Genomic DNA, 27688 nt, shown 5'->3' with positions numbered 1-27688 from the left:
CAGAGCGCTGGAACACAAACCCGACACAGCATTCTCACCCCCGTGCCCAGTGGGTGCCAGGTGTGCCACAGGTGAGGGGACAGGAAGGGGTAAGACCAGCCCCTCTGGTGTGACTCTTGCAGCCCTGAGCCTGGTGTTTGCACTCGCAGAAACAAGAACAAAGCCAGACCCCAGTGCCCGATCTGTGCCCAGGGTGCAGCACAGGGTACAATCTCCCCTGCAGGTACAGTCTCTCCTGCAGGTACAATCTCTCCTGCAGGTACAGTCTCTCCTGCAGGTACAGTCTCTCCTGCAGTTACAGTCTCCCCTGCAGGTACAGTCTCCCCTGCAGGTACAGTCTCCCCTGCAGTTACAGTCTCCCCTGCAGGTACAGTCCCTCCTGCAGGTACAGTCTGCCCTGCAGGTACAGTCTCTCCTGCAGGTACAGTCCCTCCTGCAGGTACAGTCCCTCCTGCAGTTACAGTCTCTCCTGCAGGTACAGTCCCTCCTGCAGGTACAGTCTCTCCTGCAGGTACAGTCCCTCCTGCAGGTACAGTCTCTCCTGCAGGTACAGTCCCTCCTGCAGGTACAGTCCCTCCTGCAGTTACAGTCTCTCCTGCAGGTACAGTCCCTCCTGCAGGTACAGTCCCTCCTGCAGTTACAGTCTCTCCTGCAGTTACAGTCTCTCCTGCAGGTACAGTCTCTCCTGCAGTTTGCTCCCTGGGTCTTTGGCCTTTGTTTTTCCAACCTGGTGCTGATGGCCAAGTAGGAACTTGGTTGTCCTAAAAACTGTGCCTGGCAGGGCGGGCTGGGGGCCGGGACACCCGAGGGGCATCTACCTCCAGTGCCAGCTCCTACAGCCCCCCCCGACACCTCCTCTCCTGCTGGGGATGGGGACTGTCCACACGGCTACCTCACCTGGGGTGACAAAGCCCCTCCCTGCAGGTCTCAGGGACTGCTCCGTGCGCTGGCTGTGCTACCCCACTCCCTCAAGTGAAAGCCACCACTGCCCCACAGACAGAAATGGGAACTTGTCTTTAGAGCGAGGATTTGGGGTCACAGTAATCCTGGAGTGGGCAATGGCAGTGCCAGGGAAGGATCTGCAGGCAGGGAACTGCAGATCTGTGGGTGAGCACCACCCTGGAGAGGGGACTGTGGCCCGAGGGTGTCCCAGTGCTGGGACAACGGGGCAGCTCGTGCCACCTGCACTGCAGCACAGGACTGTGCTTGGCCTTGGCGGGTCAGTGAGGGCAGCACAACCGTGGGTAGAGCCTGGGACAAAAAGGAACTAGAGGCTGTGCCAGAGCCTGGTGTAAAGCCATCCACAGGTAACCCCACCTGGAAAGTTCCCTGTGCCCCGTCCCCGGCCCTCAGGTACACCAGGGGATCACGCAGGGTCTCTGCTGACCATCCCTCATGTAACAGAAGTTGTCATTTCTGAAGTAAAGTCCCTCATGCCAAACCACGTCTGACTCGGTTCCGCTCCGCGCTCCAGGATAACGGGAACAGGGATGGGGAATGGGGCAGAGCAGGGCTGGGCTGGGCTGTGTGCCAGGGGCGAGTCACACAGAGAGGGGCACAGCCATCGGACAGGTGGCACCAGCAAAGCTCCTCTGCCCCGGCAGCTGGCCTGCTGAGAGCCGAGTGCCACAGCTGTGCTGTGCCCGGGGCCCTGCCACACCCCTGTGTGTGCCCTGGGCCATCCCGGGCCAGCCTGGGCCACTTTTGGCTGTCCTGGGCCATCCTGGGCTCCCCCAGGCCATCCTGGGCCACTCTCAGCCATCCTGGGTCACTCTTGGCTATCCTGGGCCATCCTGGGCCACTCAGCCATCCTGGGCCACGCTCGGACATCCTGGGTCATCCTGGGCCATCCTCAGGTGGGTGAGCTCACCGCAGGGGCACGGGCACGGGGAAAAGGGGAAAGGTGTTTAACCAGCACAGCTCGGCGTGCTGCTCTGGCTTCCCAAAGGCCGGGCTCCTGAAGAGCAGGTAAAGGACTCTCGGTTGTGGCAGCTTTGGAATTAGGCTGTGGAAACAGCCCATGGGTGCTTCAGTGTTTAAAGCAAAGGAGAATCTCCCCAGCCTGGAGGGCCAGCCAGAGCTCACCTGGGGCTCAGCAGGCAGCAGCCTCTGCTTCAGCTGCTGGGGTGCTCAGCTGGGAACATTAAGAAATCAAGTTCACTCTTGTTCAGGTTCGCAGATGACACCAAGTTAGGACGAAGGAGCTAACTCGTGGAATGAGGGTTAGGGTTCAATATTGGTCTGATAAAATAGGAAATTATCTAAAATAACTGCCAGGCAAGTCCATAAAGAAGAATATTTCTTTTCTAAGCATATTAAGTGAAGAACTCCAAACTGTGAAATGACTGGCAGAAAAGCCAATGTATCGGTAAATGAGTATGAGCATCGGTAAAAACTTTTGGTTCCAAAATAAGGGAGTTAGCTTTGCTGTCTCAGCATTCACACTTGGTTCCAAGTTTTGACACGCACGAAATCATGTTAAGTTTTGGAATAGTTGGTTTTAAATCCAGCCATCCCCAGCGTTTTCTCTGGAATCGCTTCAGCGCCATTCATTGCCGGGAGCCGCGCTGTGCTGGCCAGCCGCCGCCAGAGGGCGACAGCGAACAGGGAACGGTTCACCTGGGGCAGGGAACAGCCTCACCTGGGGCAGGGAACAGGAACTGCTCACCTGGGACAGGGAACTGATCACCTGAAACAGGGAACAGCCTCACCCGGGGCAGGGAACAGGGAACAGCCTCACCTGGGACAGGTACGGTGGGATGGAACCTGGGTACCATGACTGGCAGCGGGACAGAGCCACTGTGCTGATGCCTTTATTTTTAACTTTCGTGTATTTCAGGTTCTGTGGTGCCCAGGGGTGCAGCCCTGAGCTCACAGTCAGTGTCACTCAGCTCTGCACACAGCAGGGACACAAAACAAATCCTCCTCCTGCTGCACACCGAGGACAACGTTACAACTTTCAGGCCGAAAAGCACAAACAAGGGTGGGCTGAAGAAGGAAAACAAGAATGGGACTTCACAACTCAAAGCTGTAAGTGGACAATTAAACCCCAATATGCAAATGGACCAAAACTTATAAAAGTGGAGACCTTGTGACCGGCTGTCCATTTTGTGTCCGTTTTGTCACCATTCTGGGTCCCCCTTGGGTGTAGCCCTGGCCAGGCTCTTGTCCTGCCCAAGGTGTACCCTAAAGGCCTTTCAAAGAATCTCTACTTTATTCTCTTAGCCCTGCCCAGTCTCTGCTCCAGGTCAGCCTTCCCAGGGCACCAGTGCCAACCCCGGTGTCCCAGCAGCTCCATCACTGAACACCTGAGGAGCTCCCAGGGACCTTCCAGCAGCTCCTGGCGTGAAGGCTCAAGGTGAGAAATGCAGCAGGAGCGATGATGGGTAACAGGTTTAATTCAGCCTGCTGGGGTCTCAAAGGGTGACAAAAAGGCCAATTTTCACACAGATCCTGCACAGCTGTGTGGGACAAGCACTGAGGTCCTTTCCACAGGCAGGGAAAGGGCAGCAGGGGACACGATGTGGTATCTGGAAAAAACTGCTCAGACAACAGGTTTGGGATTCTGAATACATTCTTGAACTTTTATTCTCTCAGTAGGTAAGCAGTGGATTAAAAAACTCAGTAGCAAAACCAGACCAAAACGAAGTCTCACATCTTCAGAAACAAACGTGTGCATTTGCATGTCAGATTTGGGTGCTGAACTGTAATTCACATCCTGACAGTGGATATGCAAATAACCAAGGAGGAATTTGGCAGCGGGAGCAAGCTGCTGCATGTGTCACCATGGCAAATGTGCAACAAACACGTTCAGGTGCTGGCAACGCTGAGCAAACACTGGGCCATGGAGAACAAATGCAGTGAGACCACAGATTCTGAAACAGTGTAAGCAGAAGAGAAAAATGGGACAGCTTAATGGAAGCTGTTTGGCACTTCCCAGCAGAGGCTGCTCCAGCCACGTGCAATATTAATCTTTCTGTACCTGGATTAGATGTTGTAGGCTCTTCTTCCTCATGTACATGCTGCTTTTGCTTCCACTGAAGCTTAAAAATTCCATTGGTGAATTCTGGAGTGTTAGGGACACTTCATAAATTAGGGAAAACAGAAGCTGCTCTTTTCTAAGATTTGAAGCCAAAGTGCCAGCAAGGAGCAACTGCCAATTACAGAAATCCAACTGCAACTGGCTTTAGCCAGAGAAGAGAAACTACAATTTCAAACGTAGTCCTGTGCTGTCACAGGCCCCCACTTCCCCAAAACCACGCTCTAATCAGTACTGTGGATTAGACCCCCCAGTATAAAACCAAAAAATCCCATAAAACAGAAATCAACAATTTAAGTCAGAAAACGACATTTTCAGAGGTGACTCCCCGTATGTGCAAGATCTGCTCTTGTCAAGGTACACATCTTTTCTGAGTTCAAAATGTGCAAATTCCTTATACATTTCTTCCAGTCAGATTCCCTTACTAGTGTCGAAACAAATTCACAGTATAAACTGTCAAGACTCTTCATGCTGTGAATGAATGTATTTTTATATATATATATGTCTATATATAAAAGGTAAAGTGCAATTCGTTCTGTTTTACAGAGCCACCCGAGGGCCCTGTACTGCAGCGTGTGGCTGCAGCAGGTTTTGGGACGGGAGGAAGTTCCCCCCAATTAACAATGTCATCATTTCATGGCAGGTGGTTCTGCTTTCCAACGGGCTGTGTGGAGTTTGCTATGCAGTGAACAAAAGGTTCTTCCCTCAGCCCGTCCCTCGAGGGTTTCCCTTCCTGAACAGCACCAGCAGAGCTGCGGGTCTCACCCAGCAAGGAGCACAATGTGTGAATGCGGGAGTTTCCCCTGGCTCAGCCCTGGGTGAGGCTCAGCCCCAGCTGGGTGGGAGCTCAGCCCTGGGTGGGAGCTGTGCCTGGGTGGGAGCTGTGCCCTGGGTGAAGCTCAACCCCAGCTGGGTGGGAGCTCAGCCCCGGGTGGGAGCTCAGCCCTGTCTGGGTGGGATTTGTGCCCTGGGTGGGGGCTCAGCTCAGCCCTGGGTGAGGCTCAGCCCTGTCTGGGTGGGAGCTGTGCCCTGGGTGGGGGCTCAGCTCAGCCCTGTCTGGGTGGGAGTTGTGCCCTGGGTGGGGGCTCAGCTCAGCCCCGGGTGGGATTTGTGCCCTGGGTGGGGGCTCAGCTCAGCCCCGGGTGGGAGCTGTGCCCTGGGTGGGGGCTCAGCTCAGCCCTGTCTGGGTGGGAGCTGTGCCCTGGGTGGGGGCTCAGCTCAGCCCTGTCTGGGTGGGATTTGTGCCCTGGGTGGGGGCTCAGCTCAGCCCTGTCTGGGTGGGAGCTGTGCCCTGGGTGGGGGCTCAGCTCAGCCCTGTCTGGGTGGGAGCTGTGCCCTGGGTGGGGGCTCAGCTCAGCCCTGTCTGGGTGGGATTTGTGCCCTGGGTGGGGGCTCAGCTCAGCCCCGGGTGGGATTTGTGCCCTGGGTGGGGGCTCAGCTCAGCCCTGTCTGGGTGGGATTTGTGCCCTGGGTGGGGGCTCAGCTCAGCCCTGTCTGGGTGGGATTTGTGCCCTGGGTGGGGGCTCAGCTCAGCCCCGGGTGGGAGCTCAGCCCTGTCTGGGTGGGAGGTCAGCGCGGGCCGGCCCCGCTCTGCTGCAGCAGCTCCTGCTCGTCGTCCTCGGAGCCCGAGGGGCCCTGCCGCACCTCCTCGTACCACTTGTTGGTCAGGGTCTTCATCTGGATGCGCCCGTCGTGCAGGTCCTGGGGCAGACAGAGCACCGTTTGTCACCTGCTGCCCTGGGTCACTTGTCACCTGGGCACAGCAGGGCACACTCCTCAGGAAATGATCTGCTCCTGCTCCTGGAGCACGCACAGCCCTTCTGCTTCCCAACAGAAAATATTTACCAGGGGCTCAGGCAGTGATTATTGCCACAGGTGACAGTTTTGGTGATGGGTATTTTTACCTGTGCTCTCTAGACAGTCCTGCTCTGTGTGTTTCAACAATTCCAATGCTGTCTGGAGGGCCTGGCTTTGACTCTGCTCCTCGTGTTCCCAGGGACACTGGGAAGCCTGTGGCCTGCCCTGGTGATTCACATGCTTATTTTTCCAGCCTTTGGTTGCAATCTGGATGGCAGCCTGTGCTTTTGGCTACCAACTGCAAATCAGATGCTTACTTTGGTTTCTTGATTCCTTTCTGGTTTTGCAATAAATGACTTTAGTATTTGTAGGAAAGTGCTGAAAGGGTACTTTTGAAAAGTACAAAACAAGAGGAAAAACAGTACTTTTGAGCAGGCTAGGAAGACGGAATGTGCACTTACACAAAATTATGAACTGCACAGCCAAAATGCTTCCATGGGAAATTTGAAAAACAGTGAGTTCTGTGGCTAAGGAGCCTCAGATTTCTGAAGCATGGGAGTGAAAAAGGCAGAGTATTTACACCTTGGGGCCACTCAGTGTAAAGTTACTGTCAGGAGTTGTTTTGCATTTACAGCCTCAGAGCTTTGCTCTCTGGAAAGTGAAAGGGTGCAATGCTGGTGCCTAATTCCAAGATAGAAACTGCACTCTGCAGCAACATCACAGCTCCAGAGGTCACAGGACCACTGACAGCAAGAGGCAGGAACTGTGTGTGACAGCACTTTAAAAACTCTGCCCGAGTGGCAGCAGCTTTTTGCAGCAGCAGCAGCCAGGGACTCCTGATGCCCTTCATGGTTCTCCGCACGATTAAAGGCCAGTTCAGCACACCCACACACCAAGTGTAACTGGGGTAGCTCTGAGATGCTCATTGAATCCAACTTACAGAGCAGCTGCTCATTACAGCTGCTCTCTCTGTGCACGAGCAATACACAGATGTCCCCCTGTCCCTACACTCGTGTGGCTGCACCAAGAGCCCTGTGCGGTACTGAGGACAACGACCAACCCGACCAGTTTCTCTTCTGCAAGAAAATAAGACAAACTTACTTCTTGTGTGAGTCTTCTGGTGAAGAAAGGATTCAAATACTCGACATCGAGCCGCATAAAGCCTTTGAGGTTCTGGCGTTTTATGTACTGGGCTTCGTATTCCTCCTCCGTGAGCTCTGACAAATGCTCAGATTCTATAGTGTTTCCCTGGAAAAATCACAAGTACAGGAATTAGCTGAGAGAAGTGGCAGTCATCCCAGCACCTTCAGCTCCTGAATATGGAAATGATCCCCATGCCAGCCTTGCAGGGCTTTGGGCTGTATGAGCCTGCTCAGCTGTCCCTTAGCTTCCCTTTCCATGCTGAAAGGGAAAAGACCTCAAATGTTCCACGTTATTCATTGTCACTATTGCTGAGAACAGGTTTCTACTGTGCAAGTTCTCTCTTGTGAGCTGGACAATGCTTTGATCCAGCAAGCACCACTGCTGCCATTGTCCCACTGAAAACCAGCCCTGTCAAACACGCCCTGTCCCTGCCCTCCTTCCTGCACTTCCCTGTGTGGACAGTGCAAGGGAATTCTAAAGACTACAATCAACCTCATGCAAAGAAAAAATGTTCTTAAGATCCTCCAGAACAATACCCTGCATCTACTCTTCAATGGTTTAGAGAAAAAGAGGCAAAAAATATCCTGTGATACTTTTTATCCTCCAGTCTTCTGCACAAGAGATTCCAGAATGGCTTTGGCTTTGTCAGATCTCTTGCTTTGCCAGAAAATGCTTTAAAATAATGTCCAGTCAGAGGGGGGCCTATTGTTACCACCTTCTCATGACCTTTGAATCTTTCAAAGTAATTTCCATCTGCCTTTTATGATTAATTTCCATCTCACACTGCACCAACTACTTTCTCTCTGTATTTGACTCAATCCTCTATCATCTGCTTTATGCTTTTCCAGGCGTTACTTTAATTTATATAGATCAACTTGTAATTGGATTGAATTAAGAGACTGTTTCTCCTCCCCTTGTCCAAAAATGTATTTTGTAGAAACACTAAGCAAACTCTGTCTTTGGAATACTTTAAGATTATATTGCTTAGCTTTGTCCTACTACCTTGGTTTTTTCTACAGCCTTCATCTTACTTTTTAGTTTAAAAAATCATGTACTGAAAAAAAAAAACCAAACCCCACCAAACCCCAGTGATCCTGTGAGTGAAAACCCCACACAAACCATCTTCTCTGTCTTGCTAAGGTTGACGTCCTTCTTGTTCCTCTTGCGTGGCTTGGAGTCCTCGATGTCCACGAGCCTGATGAGGGGCATGGTGCCCCCTCCCAGCAGCAGGATGGTGAAGAGCACGATGATGATGGTGGTGGTGCCGATGAGCTGCCTCTTCTCGATGGGCTCCAGCCCCAGGTGGAGGCTGAGGGCGTAGGGAATGGCCCCACGCAACCCTCAGGGAGAGAACAGCAAGGACAGTCAGCCACCAGCAACACCTGAGTCAACTGCAATCCCCCACCTCCCAAAGGACTGTTACAACCCCATGGCGTGCCCATCAAACCACCCCAAATCCCAAAGGACGGTTACAACCCCATGGCGTGCCCATTAAACCACCCCAAATCCCAAAGGACGGTTACAACCCCATGGCGTGCCCATTAAACCACCCCAAATCCCAAAGGACGGTTACAACCCCATGGCGTGCCCATTAAACCACCCCAAATCCCAAAGGACGGTTACAACCCCATGGCGTGCCCATTAAACCACCCCAAATCCCAAAGGACGGTTACAACCCCATGGCGTGCCCATTAAACCACCCCAAATCCCAAAGGACGGTTACAACCCCATGGCGTGCCCATTAAACCACCCCAAAACGAGTCTGAGCATTTCAGGCACTGCTGCTCAAGCTGTGGGGCCTAGAGGGACAAGCAGCCTCTCTGTGGAAAAGCTCTCGTGGGGCTCACCAGAGCAAAGCTCTCCAGCACAAAGAGGAAAGAGAACACTTCTTTGCACTTGGGTTTCAGAATAGTGCAAATGTTGAGTTTTTCTCAAACAATGAAAAACCAGTTCCTCCTAGAGTGGGCCACGCAATGAAAGAGATAAAACGGGGGGTTTTTTTTTCCAGTTCTCAGTGTTTTAAGCTGTAACTTACCACTAAACCACATGATAAACATCATTTTGGGAGTGATTTTATGATCACGGAAAAAGTTGAGCAGGTAGGAAAGCGGAAAAATATTCACTGCTCTACCAAACAGAACCAGCACCTGAAAAACAGAAATAAAAGCAAAAGACCCTTTGATGTGCCACATCCACAAGGCCCCAGTTGCAGCTGGTGTTACAGGGGAAGGTGGATAAGCTCTTTCTGCTCTCAGGCAGGTGTGGTGCTCCGTGAACAGAGAGAAACCCCTGAGCACAGGGCCTTGTGGAATTTTACTCCTGAAATATTTTGTCTGCTTAACTGAAGCTAAATCAGACCTGTCACTGATGGAGACCAGGCTGCTCCACTTAGAGTAAATAAATGGAACCCAGGAGGCATTCCAGGAAGACCAAGAATTACTTTGGGTAAAAGTGATCCTCAGTTGAGCTCCTTTAATCATTCCCTTGGTGCAGCAGCCAAGAGGCAATAAGGTATTTCTATTGTCTCCCCGTGGCTCAGTTGCTCAGAAAGGCCAGGAGCCAAACAAAGAGCACACCAGCCTGTTTCCCAACACTTCCCTGGGTATGGCTATAAAACATGCCCCACGCTGAAACAACGCTTTGAGAGCAGAAAAGAAAAAGAAGGGGACTATTGATACAATGGCAAACAATTAACAAACACAGTGAAAACTTTAACTCAGAAAAAGGCAAGGTTTTCTCAGAGCATTGTTTTTAAGCTCCACCACAAACAGACCTTGGTAAGGTAAATATCCTAGAATTAGTCAGCAGGATCCTTGAAGGGCTGTGCTGTTTTCCTTTGTGAATCACCCCAAAATTACACAATTTGCACGACGCCGGGAGGACAATGCTACACAGAAGGAAGTGTCCCACCTTAGATACACATTAGATAGGGAAGCTGTGTGTAATGCAGGCAGAGCAGTTCCCTGTGCTGATATCCCCGTCTGGGGAAGCTGCAGATAACAATCCTTCCCCTGAACCACACACTCAGTGTACATTGCAGTACACAACTGGAAATGGATCCACGCTGCCCTCACTGCACTCTGCAAAAGGGAACTCGCTTTTCATGCTGATATTAAACCATTATAATGGCAACAGATGGAGGCAAGCCCCATGTGAAACGTAATTCACAGAGCCACTGCATTAAGGCATGCTGAAATGGGTTCAAAGACAAAGAAATATGAGAGGAATCAGACAATTTTTTATAAAAACCTATAAATGTTAACAATTATTCTAAAATCTTTTAACTGTAAGGTGTTTCTCCCTTCCCCAATACCAAAAACGCATCCAAAAAGATATGGAAGAAAGTAAATACCTACTATGCACCAGATGACAAAGGACATTTCAAACTTGTGAGGAAAACTAAAAATTGACAGGCCAAGAAATGCAAAAACACACGTTTCTGAAAAAGAGAAATCACATTTTAAATAAACAGTTCTAGAAAACCTTTTCTACTCCTGTTATTAATTACCACATACAATAGTACATAAAATGGGAGTTCCTGACCAAACCCTGGAGAGCTGCTGGTGCTCACTAAGGAGTGGTAAAGTTCATTTTGCTGCAAGGCCACTCCCTGATCATACTGCATCCTCCTGCAAACAATTCAGAATTCATTCATGGCAGCCCCCAGCAATCAGGGATGTTTGTGATGCAGGAACTTGTCATTTCTTCAAAGGTTTGGTTTGGAAAAGGAACTGGAAAGGCTCTAGGCCTCTGAGCTGCTTGTGCCACTACTTCCAAAAACCTCCGGATGTGAAGCTCCTGTTTTTGCCAGTAGCTTTTTATATAAAAAACATTCAAAAAAAATACCACCCAACCCCCATCTCCTAGAACTAAAACCAGACCAGAGGAACACACGAGTCAGAGATCTCTATTTGCCATCAATCCCATGGCAAATCTTAGCAGGAGCCTGCAGGATGAGGGAGAGATTTAGTGCATGTTTTATCCAGTGTGGCAGGAAAGGTGACTTCTGAGTGCCTTCCAGCCTCCACTCTCGGGAATTCTTCTCTTAAAGACAAGCACCACTGACACACAGATGCCTGGATGCAAATTCACACCTCTGCTGCTCCCAACAGAACCACTGCTCCATGGAAATGAAATTTTCAACCATTAATACCAGATTTAATAGCAGGCAGCACCTACCACACATGAAAGCAACTGTCCTGAGTGTCTGCTGCATCAGGATCTGTGTCACTGGGGACAGGTTGTGGTGTGTGTAGTGAGACATCACGATGCCAGAGAACAGGATTGCCATGATACCTGTGGGCAAAACAGCAGAAAACTCTGCAAGGATTTACTGCTGAGACCTTCCAGAGTAAACTCCTCACAGGGCAAAACCCGTTCCTACAGCAGCATAAATATTTTATTATTATTTATTATTTTTTTATTATTATCATTATTATTATTATTAAACAGTATGGTCAGAACCCATTTTGCTGCTCACCTGAGAGTGAGATCCCTTCTGCAAGGCCATAAGGAAGGTAAGCAAAGATTATCATCATCCCAAACTCTAGGGAAGGTGTCTTCCTTAAATCAATGTGCTTTAGTACGTGCACACGGAAATGTTACGGAAAAAGTAAATTAAAAAATAAATCAAAGAAATACTTTGTTATGTTCATTCCATTACAAGACAATGATTATGCTTAATGTACTTCTCTACTGAATAGCCAATAAAATCTATATATTGGCCTTCAACTCAAGTATGGAAAGATTAGAAATTTCTTATGTGAGGAATGTTTCTTATAGGAGCTACTGCTGGTAGAAGTCTGTCAGAAGACAGAGTTAGAGACAAAAAAAGATCTCTTACTGATGTGCCTCTACAACACTGATAACAACAGGTAAAACAAATACTTTTGAGGCACAGGTAACTGTAAAGGGCAAATAAGCTGCTTTTCTCTTTGACTTAGTGCAATTTAGATATGACTCAAAGAAGTGTTGAACATCTGTCTCCCTCTTCTGTTGTGATGTATGGAATAATTTCAAAGTTTGCTGAATAGGGCTGATGAGCCAAAAGGGGAAATACCTCTGTGTTTAATCAGACATTCTATTCCTGTTGTTCACAAAGAGTTTGGCAGTGTGTCCCAGCTGACACCAGTAACTGCTGCGCAGCCCAGAGCTCAGACAGTGGAGCCAGAACTAGCATTGAACAAGCCCAAAAAGTAACAAAGGTGTCTGGGCACAGCAAAGAGCCCTCCTGACCTCAGCAGAGCAGCTCCTGGGTTTTTCAGTAACCCGTTCCTGGAAGTGGAAGAGGCAAAATGTAAGCCAGGGTAAATCCAAGCAGAGCAGTGGCTGCATTCAGCTGCCTGCACATGATCCATAGGGACAAATGCGCTGGGCTGACTCAAAGGCCCTCGGGAAAAGCAGCTTTTTCTTTTTTTTTCTTTTTAATTAACTGTTTTATGTATGTAAAAAAAAGAAGCCATATGCTTGTTAAAATGGATTGGTATTGAAATGGAATTAATATATTTTGAATTTACAAAACAATTACCATATCTTATAACACTCCAATGCACATAAGCTATTATACAACATTTCAGACCTTAATTATGTTCATAAAAATTTGATGCCACTTTTAATACACATCCATGCACACTAACATAAAACCAAAATAATGTCTAATAAGAAATACCCTCTAAGAAATGCTGGAGAAGATGGGAAGAAAATACTACTAGAATGTTGCAGTTCAAAATTAAAAAAGGATATTAATGCAGAAATAAGACCAGTAAGTGTGCCAAGTGCTGCAGAGCCAAAGAACATCTTGAGAAAGTATCCGAGGGCCTGGAGAAACGTTTGCCATCCACTTACATCTGACATATTTTCCCTCGTCAAACCTTCTGCTGTGCTAGATACAATTAAAAGAGAAATAAAAAGAAATGGTTACACATTCTAAGCCTGGATCCAAAAATATCTAACATCTTTTGAGCATAACAACAAAAAAGACTCCCATTTCTTTGTTGCTACCACTCTTAAAAGGCTTTTACTGTGATATATATAACAAGAGAAATGTCAAAAGACGTTAAATCAAGCCTCAGTGTAATCCCCAAAGGGAAACCTAATTCTGCTAAAAATCCAGCATTGCTCCTCTGAAGAATCCCAGAATGGCGTAAATAGGCTATGGTGATGCCCAGTATTTCAAAACAGTGTTCCAACTTTGAAAAGGAAAAGAAAACACATTTTACAGTGGTAAAAACTCATGTGATCCTCTGAGAAGAACAAATGAACAGGAAGAACTCTCATCAAATATTTAGGTGTGGATGAGAGACAAGAAGGTCACTGAAGAAAAACAAAGCAGCTCTTAACAGGAAAGGGAAGGAACCTCTTTGAATTTCAGCAGTGTATTTCATGGAAATTCTGTGCAAAGAACACACAGGTTCTAACTCGTGCTTCTTTTGGCTGCTTTTAGCCCTCATCACCTTCCCTGAAAGAACCACAACTGTAATAAAAGCAATTAATTCATTAGAAAATTACTCTGACTTCACTACCTGCTTGGTACAGCTGTTCCTTCTACACAGTCACAATCACATCTATTGGCTTCAGCAGTAATATGAAGATATATCTATCCATTTTTTACTCTTTCAGCCCCAGAGAACTACCAAAGGCAAAAGACAAGGACACTGGATGTTCCCCTTTCCTGTGGCAGCCCCAGTATAAACACAACCCCAGAGAATGGCAGGTGCTGTACTCCTCCCCAGCCACAGTGGGACTCTGGGCTCAAGCCAAAGGCACAGACAGGGCAGCTCTGGGAAGGTGAATATTTCTGTGCCTGACAGGTGACATGAGGGGCTCCTGCTGTCAGGACCCTCAGATGGAAAGAGAGCTGAGAATGAATGGAATTAGAAAGCAATCAGTTATCCAGGGTTAATGAGATAAGGCACTGGGGGTAGGGGTAATGAGGAAATAATTTACTGTCTTCTGTCTATGCAGTTCATTTGCTTTTTACACAGGAGCACCACACAAGATTCAGCTTCACACCTGAACCACAGGATTTGTTCCAAATGAAGGTGGAAGAATTACTGTATATCTAACAGAAAAGGATGTAGTTATTGTTTCCACAAACATGTGTGGCTCCAGGGCACTTACTTGGTCAGGACGATTGAGACTGCATCGTTGAGAATACTTTCTCCAAAAACCAACATGTTGAGCACAGGATCCACATTAAGGGCATTGAAAATGGCAATAGTGGCCACAGGGTCAACAGCAGATATTAAAGAGCCGAATGCAAAACTGGGAGAACGCAAAAGAGGAAACCAGATCAAAGAAAAATACCTACCTACTTACATGAGCAACACTAACAAAGCCCATTTGTGTTACAGTTTCTACACTGTGATAAGTTGTACTCACTTTCCAGCCCTAAGGACTTGGCCACTTGACAAGTCCTTGAAAAATCTACATTATTGATCCTGAAAAATTCATTCTGTCCTTTAAGAGGATTTGAACAAGGAAGTTATACCCTTATCACATAAGTAATAATACCAACTAATCGAAGTTTACAAATCTTAACATTTGGTCAAAATACCCAGTATCTGTCTAAACAAACCACGGAGCACAGAACAGACTAGAATGCAATAGAGTGGAATACAGTACAACACTCTATGGTAATAAAAAGGGCATAGAAGTGTTCCATCTATTTCTTAGTTTCATACACAACGTTGAATCTCAGCAATCTAAACACTAACCAAAAGAGGTGGCCAATGTAGTGCATTTCCCACCTGCAGCTACCCTGAAAAAAGCTTTATTTCATACACTGCACCATTTCCCCAAGAGCTTACCTGTCTGTCATGTTGAGTTTATAAATGACATCAGCCTGAAAGAATAGGTAGAACATAATCACAATCAAATGTGGTGTTCTGCTGCTCTTTAAAAACCAAACAATTCATCAAATCCTGAGTTCATTACTAAGAAAAATTCACAGCAGTGATGTTATCCAGTTTAACACTGCCCTCCAACAGTAATCTACTGCTACAATCCTAATTCTGATCACCCAAGATCAGGGAACTAGAGCAGGGGCAGGTGAGTAGAGTACCCAAGACATTCAAAGGAAGAGAAATCTGAGTGGCAAAGAGGAAAGCATAGAATGCTTGGCCTACCAAAATGAAGTCTGAGAGAAAAGATAAATATCTGCGCCTGTACATAATCAATGGGAAACACCAAACCACAGAAGCAAAAAAAAAAAAGTAAATTAATACTGTAGGGCATAAGATGACTCTAGAGAACACACTGTGGAACAGCCTTCCAACAGGAAGTCAGACTAAAGTAAAACTCAAGCTTTAATTGCTTTTCTCGGGGAATATGCTGTGTCACAGAGTGGCTCAGGTTGGAAGGGACCCCTGAGGTCACCTACTCCACCCTTCCTGCTCCACAGGGCCCCTGGAACATTACCCAGGATCGTGGCCAGAGCTTTTGAGGATTTCCAGGGAAAGAGACTCCAGGGCCTCTCCAGCAACAGCCATGGAAGCGGCTGTACAACACTGCCCTTGTGAGAGCAGGGAACTGCACTTTGTGACCCAGGAATTCACTTTCACTCTGTTTGTCTGCTCTTGAAAAATGGACTTTCAAATAACAAGCCAGATAAACTTAAGTGCTTCAAAGCAGTCAGTCTTACCCGGCCCAGGAAATAGATTCCTCCACCTACAATGAAAGCTGATATTGCAGTGCCAAATACTGAGAACAGGATGATGGAACCAATGTTCTGAAAAAAATTACCCTGGAACACAGTAAGAAAATAAGTTAAATTAGTAAAAATGGCCTGAGGAAAAGCTCACATTTGGGTTGGCATTTAATTAGGTTCTAATTCACAACTGGGTTTCTGGTTATAAAGGCTCAGTTTGGTTCCAGGTACCCCAGGACACACACCCACACCATCTGCCTAGAGACACTGCAGCTCTCTTGAGGACAGTAGCAATTCCTCTGATTCCCAGCACTGATTCCCAGTCTGGCACCATAACAAGAACCCAATCCGCAGGCACACAGCTGGATATCCAGCACTTTGACACGTTCCCCTCCTATCAAAAGTGTAAGCCAGCCCCTCTGTTGGAGACAGGGCTGGTGAAAAAGGCCTGTACACTTCCCAGCTGCTGGTCCACTGCTTGTGATTCAGTATGGAAAGGTCTCCAGTGCTGGCACCAGCCCCTGGTACCACCATGGCGCCGCTCCCTGCCTCTCCTGCAGCACAGCTGGAGCAGAAGGGCTGCACAAGGGAGCACCAAACCCCCTGGGCAGGATGAGAGCTCTGAGAAATGCCCATGGAAACACAGGCAAGGGTCAGAGCCTTACACACACTTTCCTCTTCTTTAGCTGTGGAGTGACCCCACCTCTCCCACTTCTGATCTTACACCTTCCCACTTCTCCTCCTCCACAGCAGCCCTTGTACAGCTCTGGTGAGGTAAGAAACCTCCCCAGCCAAAGAAAACCTCTTCTGTGCTGGACCAAACACCTTGCCAGCACTCAGTTATCAGCAGCAAGCTACACTCCCTGCACTCTGGGTTGAAGAGGTTTAAATTTTGCCCTCTCAATTCCCCAATGATTAATATAATGGAATTTAATGCAATTTTCCTAAGCTTCATGAAGACAAGTAAAAGCAGGATCTGTTCCAAACAAAACCTCACCATCCAAAATGAGCGTCTGGCAGGGACTGACCTTGTGCAGTGAATATCCAGATTCAAATATAATAGGTGGAAGCAAAAGCAGAAAAAACATATTTGGACGAAACATTTCTTCTTCCTGCAAAAAAAAAAATATATAATTACAGGGATGTCATAATTATTGAAATAACATCAAATCTTCCAAAAGAAAAGCCATTAAAAATAGTGATGGAAAATGAAAAATCTTTCTCCCTTCTTATCTAAAAATAGATGACTGAAGAACAGTGAACTATTCCAGGGCTGCTACTTCTATTGCTCTTTTTCAACCCTGTGACAGAAATCTAGCGGTTACCTATTTAAATTACTGTCTCCAAAAGAGCTGCATAGAAAACAGGTTATTTATGGTAAAGGAAAACATCTTCCTGTTTCCGCAAAAAGTATTCCCACTTTATCTGGGAGTCTGGGAATCTGTAAGGACTGCCAAGGAACCTTCTGGCCACTGCTTGAACAGAACAGGTTAACCAGGCCCAAGCACTTTCATTGGGAAAATCACATCATCAGCCCAGTGCCCCTGCAGGTGACCAGGCTCAGGTGACACACCACCTGAGGGGCCTGAGGCTGGATTCTTCTCAGCAAATGTCATTTCTGCCTGAGCTGAATGGTACTATTCTGATGGCTCCTTTGTGCCATCACAGTGATATAAATGGAAGCCACCATGAGGTAAGATGCTATTTTTCTGTGTCCTCAGTCTTTGTCGCTTATCTCATCCCCTGGCTAGCACTGCTCAGGCTGTACCCCCAGCCTGGCACCCTGGTTTTCCTGCTGGCAGAGTAAGCACAGAAGGCAAATGAATCCCAGCTGAGGGGGCCAGCCTCTTTACCCACCTGTTTAGTCCCTCCTGTCCCCCAGGACACGTTAGAGTTGTCACCTCTGCAAGCAGCGATTAACTTGTTTAAGCCCAGGGTAAACAGCTGATGGATTGTTCTGTCCTAACACCAGCTTTCAAACCAGAGGTACTCATCCCTTTAAAGTCTCATTCCTGCTGTACCAGTGATAATCATCTTAAAGGATTTGGGGGGCTTAGGAAACCAAACTCATCCTCTGGACTGAAACGCTGCAGCCTGTGACTGTGCAGGCACAGCGCTGTGAGCCCTGACACTGCTGCCAGCACTGCAACAAAGCCCACACCTGAGTCACTGCACACAGAAAAGCCCCGAAACCAGAGCTGCACAAGGAAGTGAGAACAATGGAAAGGGAGGACTGCGTTTGTGCTGCGTGGAAGCAGAGGAAAATAAACCATGAGGACTCTGACTGACAGCCGTGCAAGTACAAGGTCTTAGTGGTGAACCTGAATGAACACTCAGTAAGGTGTGATCCCTGGAAATTACATTACAAAGTTTTCAGGGCAGGGATATGATCCAAGATTTCCCTTGTGCAGGGATATCGCCTGCAGTTATATATTCCATTTTTTATCTAAAGAGATAAACAGAGGGAATTTAGTAAATTTAGAACCACTTATAACCATGTAATAAAGTCTGTAATTATTGATTAGAAATTTTCACATCTAAAATTACAACAGCCTAAGCTTTATTACAGTGAAAGTAACTCAGGTAAGCAAATAATAATGTGATATCTGTGGCCTTTCACCTTGGCTGACATGAGCAAGCACAACTCCCCAGTGCCTCCCAAGATGAGAACAACACTTCTCAGAAAACCCCCACAATTTATCAGCTGTGATCAGTGTTTCTCATGTTTAGAGAACAAGTCCTCAAACCAGAGCATGAAGCTTCCTTTTTCCTTCTTACAGACATGATCTTACTCAGATTATTTTATTTAATCCACAGGAAACTAATTTAAAATGTTGATGTTGTGGGCATTTAACTGATTTTCAATTATAAGGCAAATCCAGTTGACATAAATCATAAATGAAAAAGCACCAGCTACTGCAGCCCCCACTGTTTCTAATGACCTCATATGTAAAAATGAAACAGTACAACACAACTGTTGAGCTATGTAATTGTTTAAACAAGTATACACAGAACCAGTGCAGTTAGTTGACAAAAAAAGAAGCATAACGTGTAGTCCAAAAGCTACATCAGATTGAAAATCTATGCACTTTAATTTATTTCAACTAAGGAGAAAAACAACTTCCTTTAGGGCACTAACTGAAATAGAAAACTGCAAGCTAGGATTAAAATTCACCACTCAGACCAAGATGTTCAGCTGGCTGATATAAATCCTGTTTAGAACTGGCAATTCAAATCACTGTGACTTCAATCAGTTCACTGATATATTGACTTGTTTGGGGCTGTGAAGCAAAATCACAGTTTAAATGCTGAAAGATTTTAAATTAAAGCAGGAATAGTGAAGAGTCCGTTGCTTTGATAATGTGGATGAACAGTAGGAGGCAAAATCCTTGCTTCACTGTAGACTTCAGCTCTTGGAAAAACTTCTGCCAGGACTTGCCCTCTAAAACATCAAGTATTACTATGCCTTTTTCATAAGAATTAGCAGATTTTTCTACAATTCAAAAATTAATTGTGACAACTATACCTTCCAGTTGGCCAGCTTTTGAGCCTCTATGATTTTTATAAAAGCTCCCATAAGGATACCTAGGAGACAAAAAGAAAACATTCTGAAATAGCCACAAAACACATCACTGTTAATCAGCTCTCCAAGTTTTAGGAGTGAAAACAAGGCAAAACATAGCGGAGCAAGTCTTTCATTCCTAAACCATGAAAACACTGAGTAGCTCTGGGTTTAATACCCAAACACCCAGCTTCCAATAGGTTACATAACTGCAGAGTTTCCCTGCACAACAGATTGTCTCTTGGGATACCCCAGCTCCAAACAGACCGACTGAGAGTGTGATGCTCAGTGGCTCAGAAAGATAACAGGCTTAACTACTCAAAAACACTTCTCATCTAAGCTGCACTCAAATGAAATGTCACCTTCCTTGCTGAAGAATCAGGAAGTTCTGTTTCAGGCATCTGTGCTTCGTGTCACTTCAATATTATTTGCAGTTAAAGCAGCTTAAATGGAATCACTCTTCCCCAGAGAAGAGAATTTTGTTTGAATGAAATCACAGCACTCTCTGGCAATGAAAAGGCAACAAACCCGGATCAGGGTGGAGACCCTGTCAGAACTATTTTCCAAATGAATTGCACACTGTTTAAGTCATGTAGAAATAATGTGAATATAGAAGAATTTTATCAAGGCTGCTGCAAACTCAGCGGTTAAAGGTTATTGTAGTCTTTCCTCCCACACATATTCAAACATAAAGACATAAAACTGTAACAAGGTTTCTCCTAGAAGTCACAAAGGTAACTCATCAAGTGTCGTTAATAGTTTTCAAGTAGTTCCAGGGAACTTGTCCGTAGCCAGATTTCACATCTGTGTCTCTGCATAGTAGTGTTTTATTATTTACAGAATGGAGACTTCACAGTCAAACACTGGGACACAGAAGTCAAACACTCCAAAAGAAAAGCACAGAGTGTCTGAGAAGCTTTAAGTATGCTTTCCTGTAACTCCAGTGAAGTGTGCTTTCCTGTAACTCATGAGAGCCCCTCATGAGCTCTGTAGCTAACAAAAGAGTCTCACAAACAGAATCACATGGATTACTCCTGATGGATGTGTCACACACACAAAGCCAGGAGGCCTAAGCCTTCTTTTGTGCAAAGATCTGTGAAGGCATCAGTCCCAGAGGGTTGAAATAATTGTTCCATGAAATGGTTTCTATGGAAAGGAAGAGGAAAACATAACTGAAGGAACATCAAAGGTCTGCTGTTCCTTGAAGGGCAGAATGCAGATAGAGCCACTCACATGCCACATACATTTACAAAAGACTCCTCCTTTATTACTAAAGGAATGAATGCAGGTTTTGATCAGCTGTTTCTATCAAATCAGGCAGGTCAGTTTTGTCAAGGGGCTAATTAGAAGGGTAAGTCTGTAACAGTTAATCTATACCTCGATTTTTTGCGGGTTTTTTTTTTGAAAATTTTATAGGCGTCTTCTTATTGCAACCCGCCTTTATTTTTCCTGAGAACATGTTAAAACTCAGTAACAGATCAAAGAGAAAAAACATTTCTGGAAACTATTTTGACCCACAAAATTCCAGCAACTTATAAGGATGAGGATCAAAATCCAGCCTCAGAGAATGCACTCCCACTCTGTCCAGCAGAGAGACACACCCTCTAGAAATCATAAACCAGAAACTTCCGAGCAGCTTAGACAATGGGAGGAAAAACACTTGTGGAAATCATGCCTCTCGTCTCTGCTGCCACTTTTATTAGCCTTCAATAACTTCCTGAGAGCATTTGCTTAATTTACAATTCAAAACAGGACACACCTCACTTCTGGCACTGCTGGCAAAAGTGGATACTTGAAACCCAGCTGTGCAGAGCATTACCAGGAGCAGAGGGTCACTGAGAGCACTGAGCTGGCAGCCCCAGTGATCAGAGAGCTGCTGACAGCACTTCCAGCATGACTGAGCCTATAAAGTGACTACACAAGGTTGAAATGACACAGAGCATCTGTCACCTGGCTGTAAAACCCTGCTGCCTCACAGGAATTGCACCTGCGGGGTCATGTCCCCTCACCTGGGGGACAGACTGCTGTGCTTCACCCCAAAACCCAACTGAGCACCTTCCTGCTCAGCCTTTGAACAGGACACAAGAGCTCTGCTCCTTCTGACCCACCCTGAGCAGCAGCAACAGCCCAGGCAAGAAGCTTTCCTGTTTCTTGAACAGGATTTTGTTGGGGCTCACAGGAACACAGCACACACCAACACTAAACCCAGCAGCTAAAACCCTTCTCCTGCAGCTGAGATGCCAATAACAGGGAACAGAAAGAGGAGAATGTCTGTGCCTCTGCTGCTCTGCACAGCCCAGCAGGAGCAGGGACACAAACTGACCCAACTCCTCTGCTCTGCACTGCCCAGGTCACACAGAATGACAGCAAAGAAAACCCAAAACCGTGCCAGCAAGAGCAATCACCATACTGCTGCATTTTATATTGGGGATTATGTTTAAATTTAGATTAGCTGTTTAACAGCCACAGTAACTAACCTGATCTGAAGCCAAATCAGCACCCTGTACTTGGGTTTTTGTGTACAAAAGGGAAGGACACTGAAGGGACAGTACTGTCCTTGTGGCACCTTTCAGGGAGATACATTCACACAACATCTCACCGGTCCATGGCAATGAGGAAAGGAGGGAGGGAAAGAGAAGTGTGTCAAGAGTGAACCAAGCACTGGGTGGTTTCTGTGAGGATGACAAGTGAGTCAGGACGAGCTGCAGCAGCTCTGATCCCTGTCAGCCACAGAACCATAAAGGACAAAAGCCTGATGGATGATCTGCTGTAAAGACGAGGGGTGTGTGTGCACCTCACCCACCTGTTTGTTTTATGCTTGAACAGAAATACTGAAACTCACACAGGGCCTTGCAAGTGAATGCTGCTCACAGCTCCAAAACCTGCTCTGTGAGAAACACGACACGGTCTCCAGCACATACAGTTACCTACAAATCCAGGGAGTCACAGTGCTGGAAAATATGCTTCTCTTTCTGCCCAGTAACAGCCCTAAGATTTCCTCAATCTAGCACCTGAGATGCAAGAGGATCCCTGTCCTCCAGGAAGCATCAGTTACTGACAAGCACCAAGAAGTTCACTTGCTCCAACTGAGAAACTGTGTAAAAATACAGTTAAGAAACATGAGAGAAGGCACCAGCCTAGCCCAAAACCAAACAAATCTACCTGCTCAACCAGTAATCTGGTCCTTTGAGCTGCCTCAGGACTGTAACTAAGCATCTTTGTCTTCTTGTTGTATTTTTAGAACAACTGCCAGTGAAAGCATCACCAGCAAGAGAAGCAAAAATATTACAGAATCTTGCAGACAAATCACAGCTGAAAAACTGGCGCTGAGAACATTCAGACCAGGCTCTTTAAACATCAGACAGCATGTAGAGAAAATAATGAATGTACCTGGCCTGACTGGCTCCTCATTTACATATTATAAATCAGGAGCAACAGCGTACAAATAAATTGAATCACCCTGACATAAAACTATAGGCTCAGGAATACTCCAAATTTAATCCAAATTAAGTATGTACTTGATCTCCTTCAAGGGTGACACACTTATAGCTCAAGCCGTAGGAGGAGCTCCTGTCATGGTACTGCTGGGACAGTGAAGGATCTGGCAGTGCAGGTGAGTTTTTGGGATAGCTGCAGTCCCCAGCTACATTAAAATCCCACAGTCAGACACAATTCTGCCAACACCAGCATGAACACATGTACCACCCCAAAGGGAAGGCTGCAGCTTCATGCCCAGGGAGTGCTGCACATCTTGTCCTACCCTGAGGATGCAAACTAGAGGAAGATGCCAAAGCACTCAGGCAGTGACACCCCTGCAGGTGACATTCTCCTGGGCCAGTCTCTGCACATATGCTCATTTCTTTATTTCTTCAATCAGTTTAACTCCATGAATTAGCTGTTTTCATCCCTGCATCCAGTTTGCTGCATCTTTCTAGTGATGGCCAACACACAACATTACCTCCAGAGCACACTGCTGACAGCCCCTGGACCAACACAAATCCAGTATAAAAATGCCACGGCTACTCACCTAAGGAAACAACAGCCACGCTCTCTGGTAGAAAATGAAGCCGGTATTCTATCAGTAAATGCACCAATATGATGCAAATAGCTGTGAAGGGGAACAAAAGGAGATTCAGGAGTGTTGGAATAGAATAAAATATGCTTTAAAGTAGTATTTTTAAAATGCACATGCAAACTTCTCCCAATGATTCAGCAGGCTTCACTTTGGCAATACACCCAGAAGCATCAGTGTCAGCAGTAGCTCCCACCACCACAAATGTTCTAAATCCCTGTGCCTGTGCAAAATCCCACTGCACAGAGACAACCAGAGGAGGAATGAACCTCTGGTTTATTTGATTTTGAGCTGGCCTAAGTCCTCAAACACAGATTACAGTTAATAGAGATTAACAGACTTTCAGTTCATCATTCACCTATAACAAGAAGACTAAAAAAAATCGTCATGCCACTAGACTGTTCCTCTTGCTGTGCCTGGACTCCAGTCTGGACTGGAAGGATGGGTTTGGGAGGCGTAGGGGCCACCAGCTTGGTAGTGGCAGCCAGCAGAGTGTGGAGGGTGGCATTGATGACTTCATGGGTGGCATTTGCAGACCTGTCAGGACAATACAATATGCGATTACACTGGATGGGAGCAGGACGATAAACCCCACTACAGACACGCAGTCACCAGCCAACCACCAGATCACACTGAACTCGTGCTGGTGACCAGCTCCTTACGGCCGTGTTTTAAAGGCCGTCTCTGAGTAGACAGACACTGCAAATTCACGTCGCTGGAGCTGATTATTGCTTCAGGCAGCGCAGAGCCCGTCACGCCGCAGCGCAGCCCGGGATGCTCGGGGAGCCCGAGGCCGAGGGGTACGAGCAGCGCAGCCGGGTGAGCACGGCAACATCGCCGCTGTCAGCCCCGGAGCCCCGGCTCCGCGTGGGGCCTGAGGGGGGCCCCAACCGCTCAGCGCACCGCACCGCGCCGCACCGCCGGCAGGAAGGGCACAGCGCGGTACAGCCGTGCCCGCGGCAGGACCGATCCCGGCCGGCACGGCACGGCACGGCGCGGCGCGGCGCGGCACGGCACGGCACGGCACGGCACGGCACGGCACGGCACGGCACGGCACGGCGCGGCGCGGCACGGCACGGCGCGGCCGTGTCCCTGAGCCCCGCGCCGCCCCCGCCGCCCCGCACTCACTCCGCCATGTTGCCGGGCTGACGCTCCCACGGCGCCCCGCGCGCGCCGCCGCTTCCGGCGCCGGGGCGGGCACGTCCGGCCGCGGGAGCGCGCCCGGCTGAGGAACGGCCGCGGGAGCGCGCCGCCGGCCCGCCGGGACGCCCCCTGTCGGCGGGGGCAGCGACTGCAACACGGCCGTCGTTCCGTGTCCCCAGGGACACCGCTGCTCCCTGTCCCCAGAGCCACCACTGCTCCCTGTCCCCAGAGCCACCACCGCTCCCTGTCCCCAGAGCCACCACTGCTCCCTGTCCCCAGAGCCACCATCGCTCCCTGTCCCCAGAGCCACCATCGCTCCCTGTCCCCAGAGCCACCATCGCTCCCTGTCCCCAGAGCCATCACTGCTCCCTGTCCCCAGAGCCGTCACTGCTCCCTGTCCCCAGAGCCATCACTGCTCCCTGTCCCCAGAGCCGTCACTGCTCCCTGTCCCCAGAGCCATCACTGCTCCCTGTCCCCAGAGCCACCATCGCTCCCTGTCCCCAGAGCCACCATCGCTCCCTGTCCCCAGAGCCGTCACTGCTCCCTGTCCCCAGAGCCGTCACTGCTCCCTGTCCCCAGAGCCACACTGAGGTGCCGGTGGCACCGGCTGGTTTCCGAGGTTTCTCTCTCACACCGGGGTGTGACACCTGCCCGGTGTCCTGCGCTGTCACTGCAGGCCCGAGGCAGGGGCTGGATCCCGATTTTCCGAGCTGACACGTCCCCCCGCAGCTGCCGGGTCCCCTCCCTGGCTGAGCCGTGCTGGGAACGTGCCCGCCCGCAGCCACGGCCTGGCCTTGCGGCAGACACAAAGCATCAGAACAGCCCCGCCGAGCTGAATGAACCAGCATAAAAATGCACGTGAATTAAAATATCACTGAGTAATTAATTAGCAATTTGAATCAGCAAATTAAAATAAAGTTTAGACCAGCTCTATCTAGTCTGAGTTCAAGTGCCCTCCTGGCCCAGGCTGCTGCTGGTGTTGGGTCTCCAAACTCTCCTGTGCATCCTGGAAAATGAGGCTGATTAGCACCTTTCAGCTTACAAAGCCAGCTGAGGATATCCACCCATCCATCCATCCATCCATCCATCCATCCACCCATCCATCCATCCATCCATCCATCCATCCACCCATCCATCCATCCACCCAATGCAAGTCTGAGGTGCTGGGCTGACAGGGACATGGGACAGTGTGTAACAGCATCACATGCATTTCTGTTCATTCCCGGTTTGACTAGCTCAGGAAATAAAAGGGGGAGTTGTACAAACACACAGTGATTTGAATAGCTCAGATTGTTTTAAAGGTGCTCTGAAATATCAGCCGTGAGCTTAATCAAATGAATTTGCAGATTTATGGCAGAGACACTGACGCTCATTTACATAAAAGTGAAAGCCACCTGAATAGGTGAGAGCATGCTTGAATTTTTAAAACCAGTGACTAGGACAGCAGCTGTTTTTCTGAGTGATCCTGGCAGGGCAGAGCTGGAGAACGTCTGGTTTCATGTTGACAGACTGAACCTACACCTCCTTTGCTCATCTGATGTGGTTTTGTGGTGACCTACTTAGATAGTCTTACCGCAGTTATGACCAAGGTTTTTTTCCACGCGGGCTAATTTCCGACAATCTGCAGTCCACTGATCCCCATCTGCTTTAACTCATTCTCGGCATCCCGGTGGCATTTGGGACAGGGTGCGTGGCTTCAGCCGAGGCACAGCTCCTGGGGTGACTCAGAGCTCACAGGTGCCAGTGGAAAACGAGACTGGCGCTTTGCCAAGTGCTGCAAGCTGACTTCCAGAGTGATGTGCACATCTCCCTCCACTTGGAAACGGCCGGGCTGCAGGCCTCCAACACATCAGAAACTCAGGCACTTCTGCTTTTTGATCTCAGTTTTCATGATATACTGGAGTAGAGATTTCGAACGCTTCATCCATAAATAATGAAGTTTGGTCCAGAATGAGATGCACTATAGCTGATGAAGCAGGAAATTTCCTTGTGAATGCTGTCTTCCTTTTTTTCTGTGAAAACTAAAATTCAGAGTTTGCCAAGGACGGCTGGAAGTAGCTGGTCACTAAAAGGTGAATCATCAGGGTTTTCTTTGAGAATGCCTCTAAGAAGAAATTAGTCTTCCACAAACTTGCATGGGTTTAGCTCATAATAACTTCTGGAGTTTTTCTTTGCTGGTCTGGGAAGCACAGTGAAAAAGCCAGACGTTATATTGTAAGGGATTGAGGGAGAGTCGGTGGGATTGTGGCAGAGAAGGACAGTGGGGGCCGTTGTGCCTCTCTCCTCCACGCAGTACAGCTCGTGCTCTGGGTCACAGGATAGGAGGAAGCTCCCCAGTTGTGCAGCCCAGTCCTTATCCTGTCCTCTTGGAAATCAGAGAAAAAATATTGAAAGCACCTCTGAAGAGCCCCAGTCCATCCTCCGTTCACAGCAGGTCCAGCTTTAAGGTCAGAGGAGGCTGCTCAGGGTCTTGTCCAGAGAGATTTTGAAAATCTCTAAGGATGAAATGTCCGTGGATGGAGCTGCTCTGGGAGACCTGTCCTCGTGCTGCACCCTCCCAGAGTGAAGAATCCTTCCTGTTGTGCAGCTGGAAACCCCCTTGTTGCCCTTCATAGCTGGTGCCATGGCAGGGGGCTGCTCCTCCTCCCTCAGTGCCCACGCTGATCTGAGGCAGGAGCAGCTGTGTCCATTCTTGGAGTTTTCAAATCCAAGCAGCCAGTGGTGGAAGAGCCATGGCAGCTGTGCTGGGCAGGGAAAAGGGCATGGCTGCAGTCCTGGGTGACCTTCACCAGTGGCGACGGGTTCCTGACCTGGTCACCAGAGCAATGGCCAGCTCTGGACCAGGCTGGTGCAGAGCAAGCAAAATCTTACAACTCTCTTTCCTAGTCACTCGAGTTGTGTTTGGCATAATGAGTAGGTCATCTGGCCTAAGAAAGAAGGCCAGAAATTGTACTGGTTTGCTTTTTCTTTGCTATTTCTTTGCTTTTGTTTTGTTTGGGGTTTTTTGGTTTTTGGATTTGGCCTCAGTCTCATTTTTTGGGTTGTTTTCGTTCCTTAAATCTTTCAACTGGCGTGATCAGAAAGCTCCACGCTTGTTTTGTTTCACTGGCTTTTTAGCTGTCATGTGCTTTTAATCATGAGGGACTGGTGCAGAAAAGGGATGAGTACAGATGTAATTCTTCAGGATGTGTCTGACCTTGTCCTCACTGTGCCTGCTGGCCCCGGCCAAAGGGAAACCACAGATGGGGTTTGGGAGCCATGGGAAGGATTCAGGAAGGGACGTGA

At 48.0% G+C, this 27688-nt stretch overlaps 1 protein-coding gene across 3 annotated transcripts; it reads right to left on the bottom strand.

The window, feature by feature from the left end:
• Window positions 1–3565: 3565 nt before the first annotated feature.
• Window positions 3566–24408, bottom strand: SLC9A8 (solute carrier family 9 member A8). 3 transcript variants are annotated; one of them, XM_066199003.1, is made up of 17 exons: window positions 24389–24408; window positions 23619–23797; window positions 23216–23296; window positions 19153–19211; window positions 16655–16738; window positions 15621–15722; window positions 14788–14822; window positions 14099–14242; window positions 12722–12860; window positions 11460–11565; window positions 11159–11275; window positions 10336–10418; window positions 9015–9126; window positions 8099–8319; window positions 6938–7084; window positions 3983–4066; window positions 3566–3875 (listed from the first exon to the last, which is right to left on the bottom strand). In XM_066199003.1, exons 1-17 carry the CDS (start codon window positions 24394–24396, stop codon window positions 3687–3689), a joined length of 1890 nt encoding a protein of 629 aa, XP_066055100.1. In that variant the 5' UTR covers window positions 24397–24408; the 3' UTR covers window positions 3566–3686. The 3 variants fall into 3 exon arrangements, with proteins under 3 accessions (XP_066055100.1, XP_066055102.1, XP_066055101.1); XM_066199005.1 differs by having other exon boundaries at window positions 3787–4066; XM_066199004.1 differs by lacking the exon at window positions 3566–3875 and having other exon boundaries at window positions 3975–5740.
• Between the last annotated feature and the right edge of the window lie 3280 nt (window positions 24409–27688).

Source organism: Chamaea fasciata, unplaced genomic scaffold, assembly GCF_029207755.1.
Source record: "Chamaea fasciata isolate MVZ Bird 193981 ecotype frontalis unplaced genomic scaffold, bChaFas1.0.hap1 SCAF_17, whole genome shotgun sequence".
NCBI lineage: Eukaryota > Metazoa > Chordata > Aves > Passeriformes > Sylviidae > Chamaea > Chamaea fasciata.
Note: the sequence above shows the minus strand (reverse complement) of the source record. Positions and strands in the feature narration are given on the sequence as shown.

What these genes read in the sequence shown, in the direction of transcription:
- SLC9A8 (XM_066199003.1), bottom strand. An exon ending in GAATCTATTTCCTGGGCCGG is followed by an intron (nt 14,823 to 15,620) that starts GTAAGACTGACT and finishes CTATTCTTTCAG; the next exon opens with GCTGATGTCATTTATAAACT. An exon ending in TTAGCAAGACAGAGAAGATG is followed by an intron (nt 7,085 to 8,098) that starts GTTTGTGTGGGG and finishes TGATTTTTCCAG; the next exon opens with GGAAACACTATAGAATCTGA.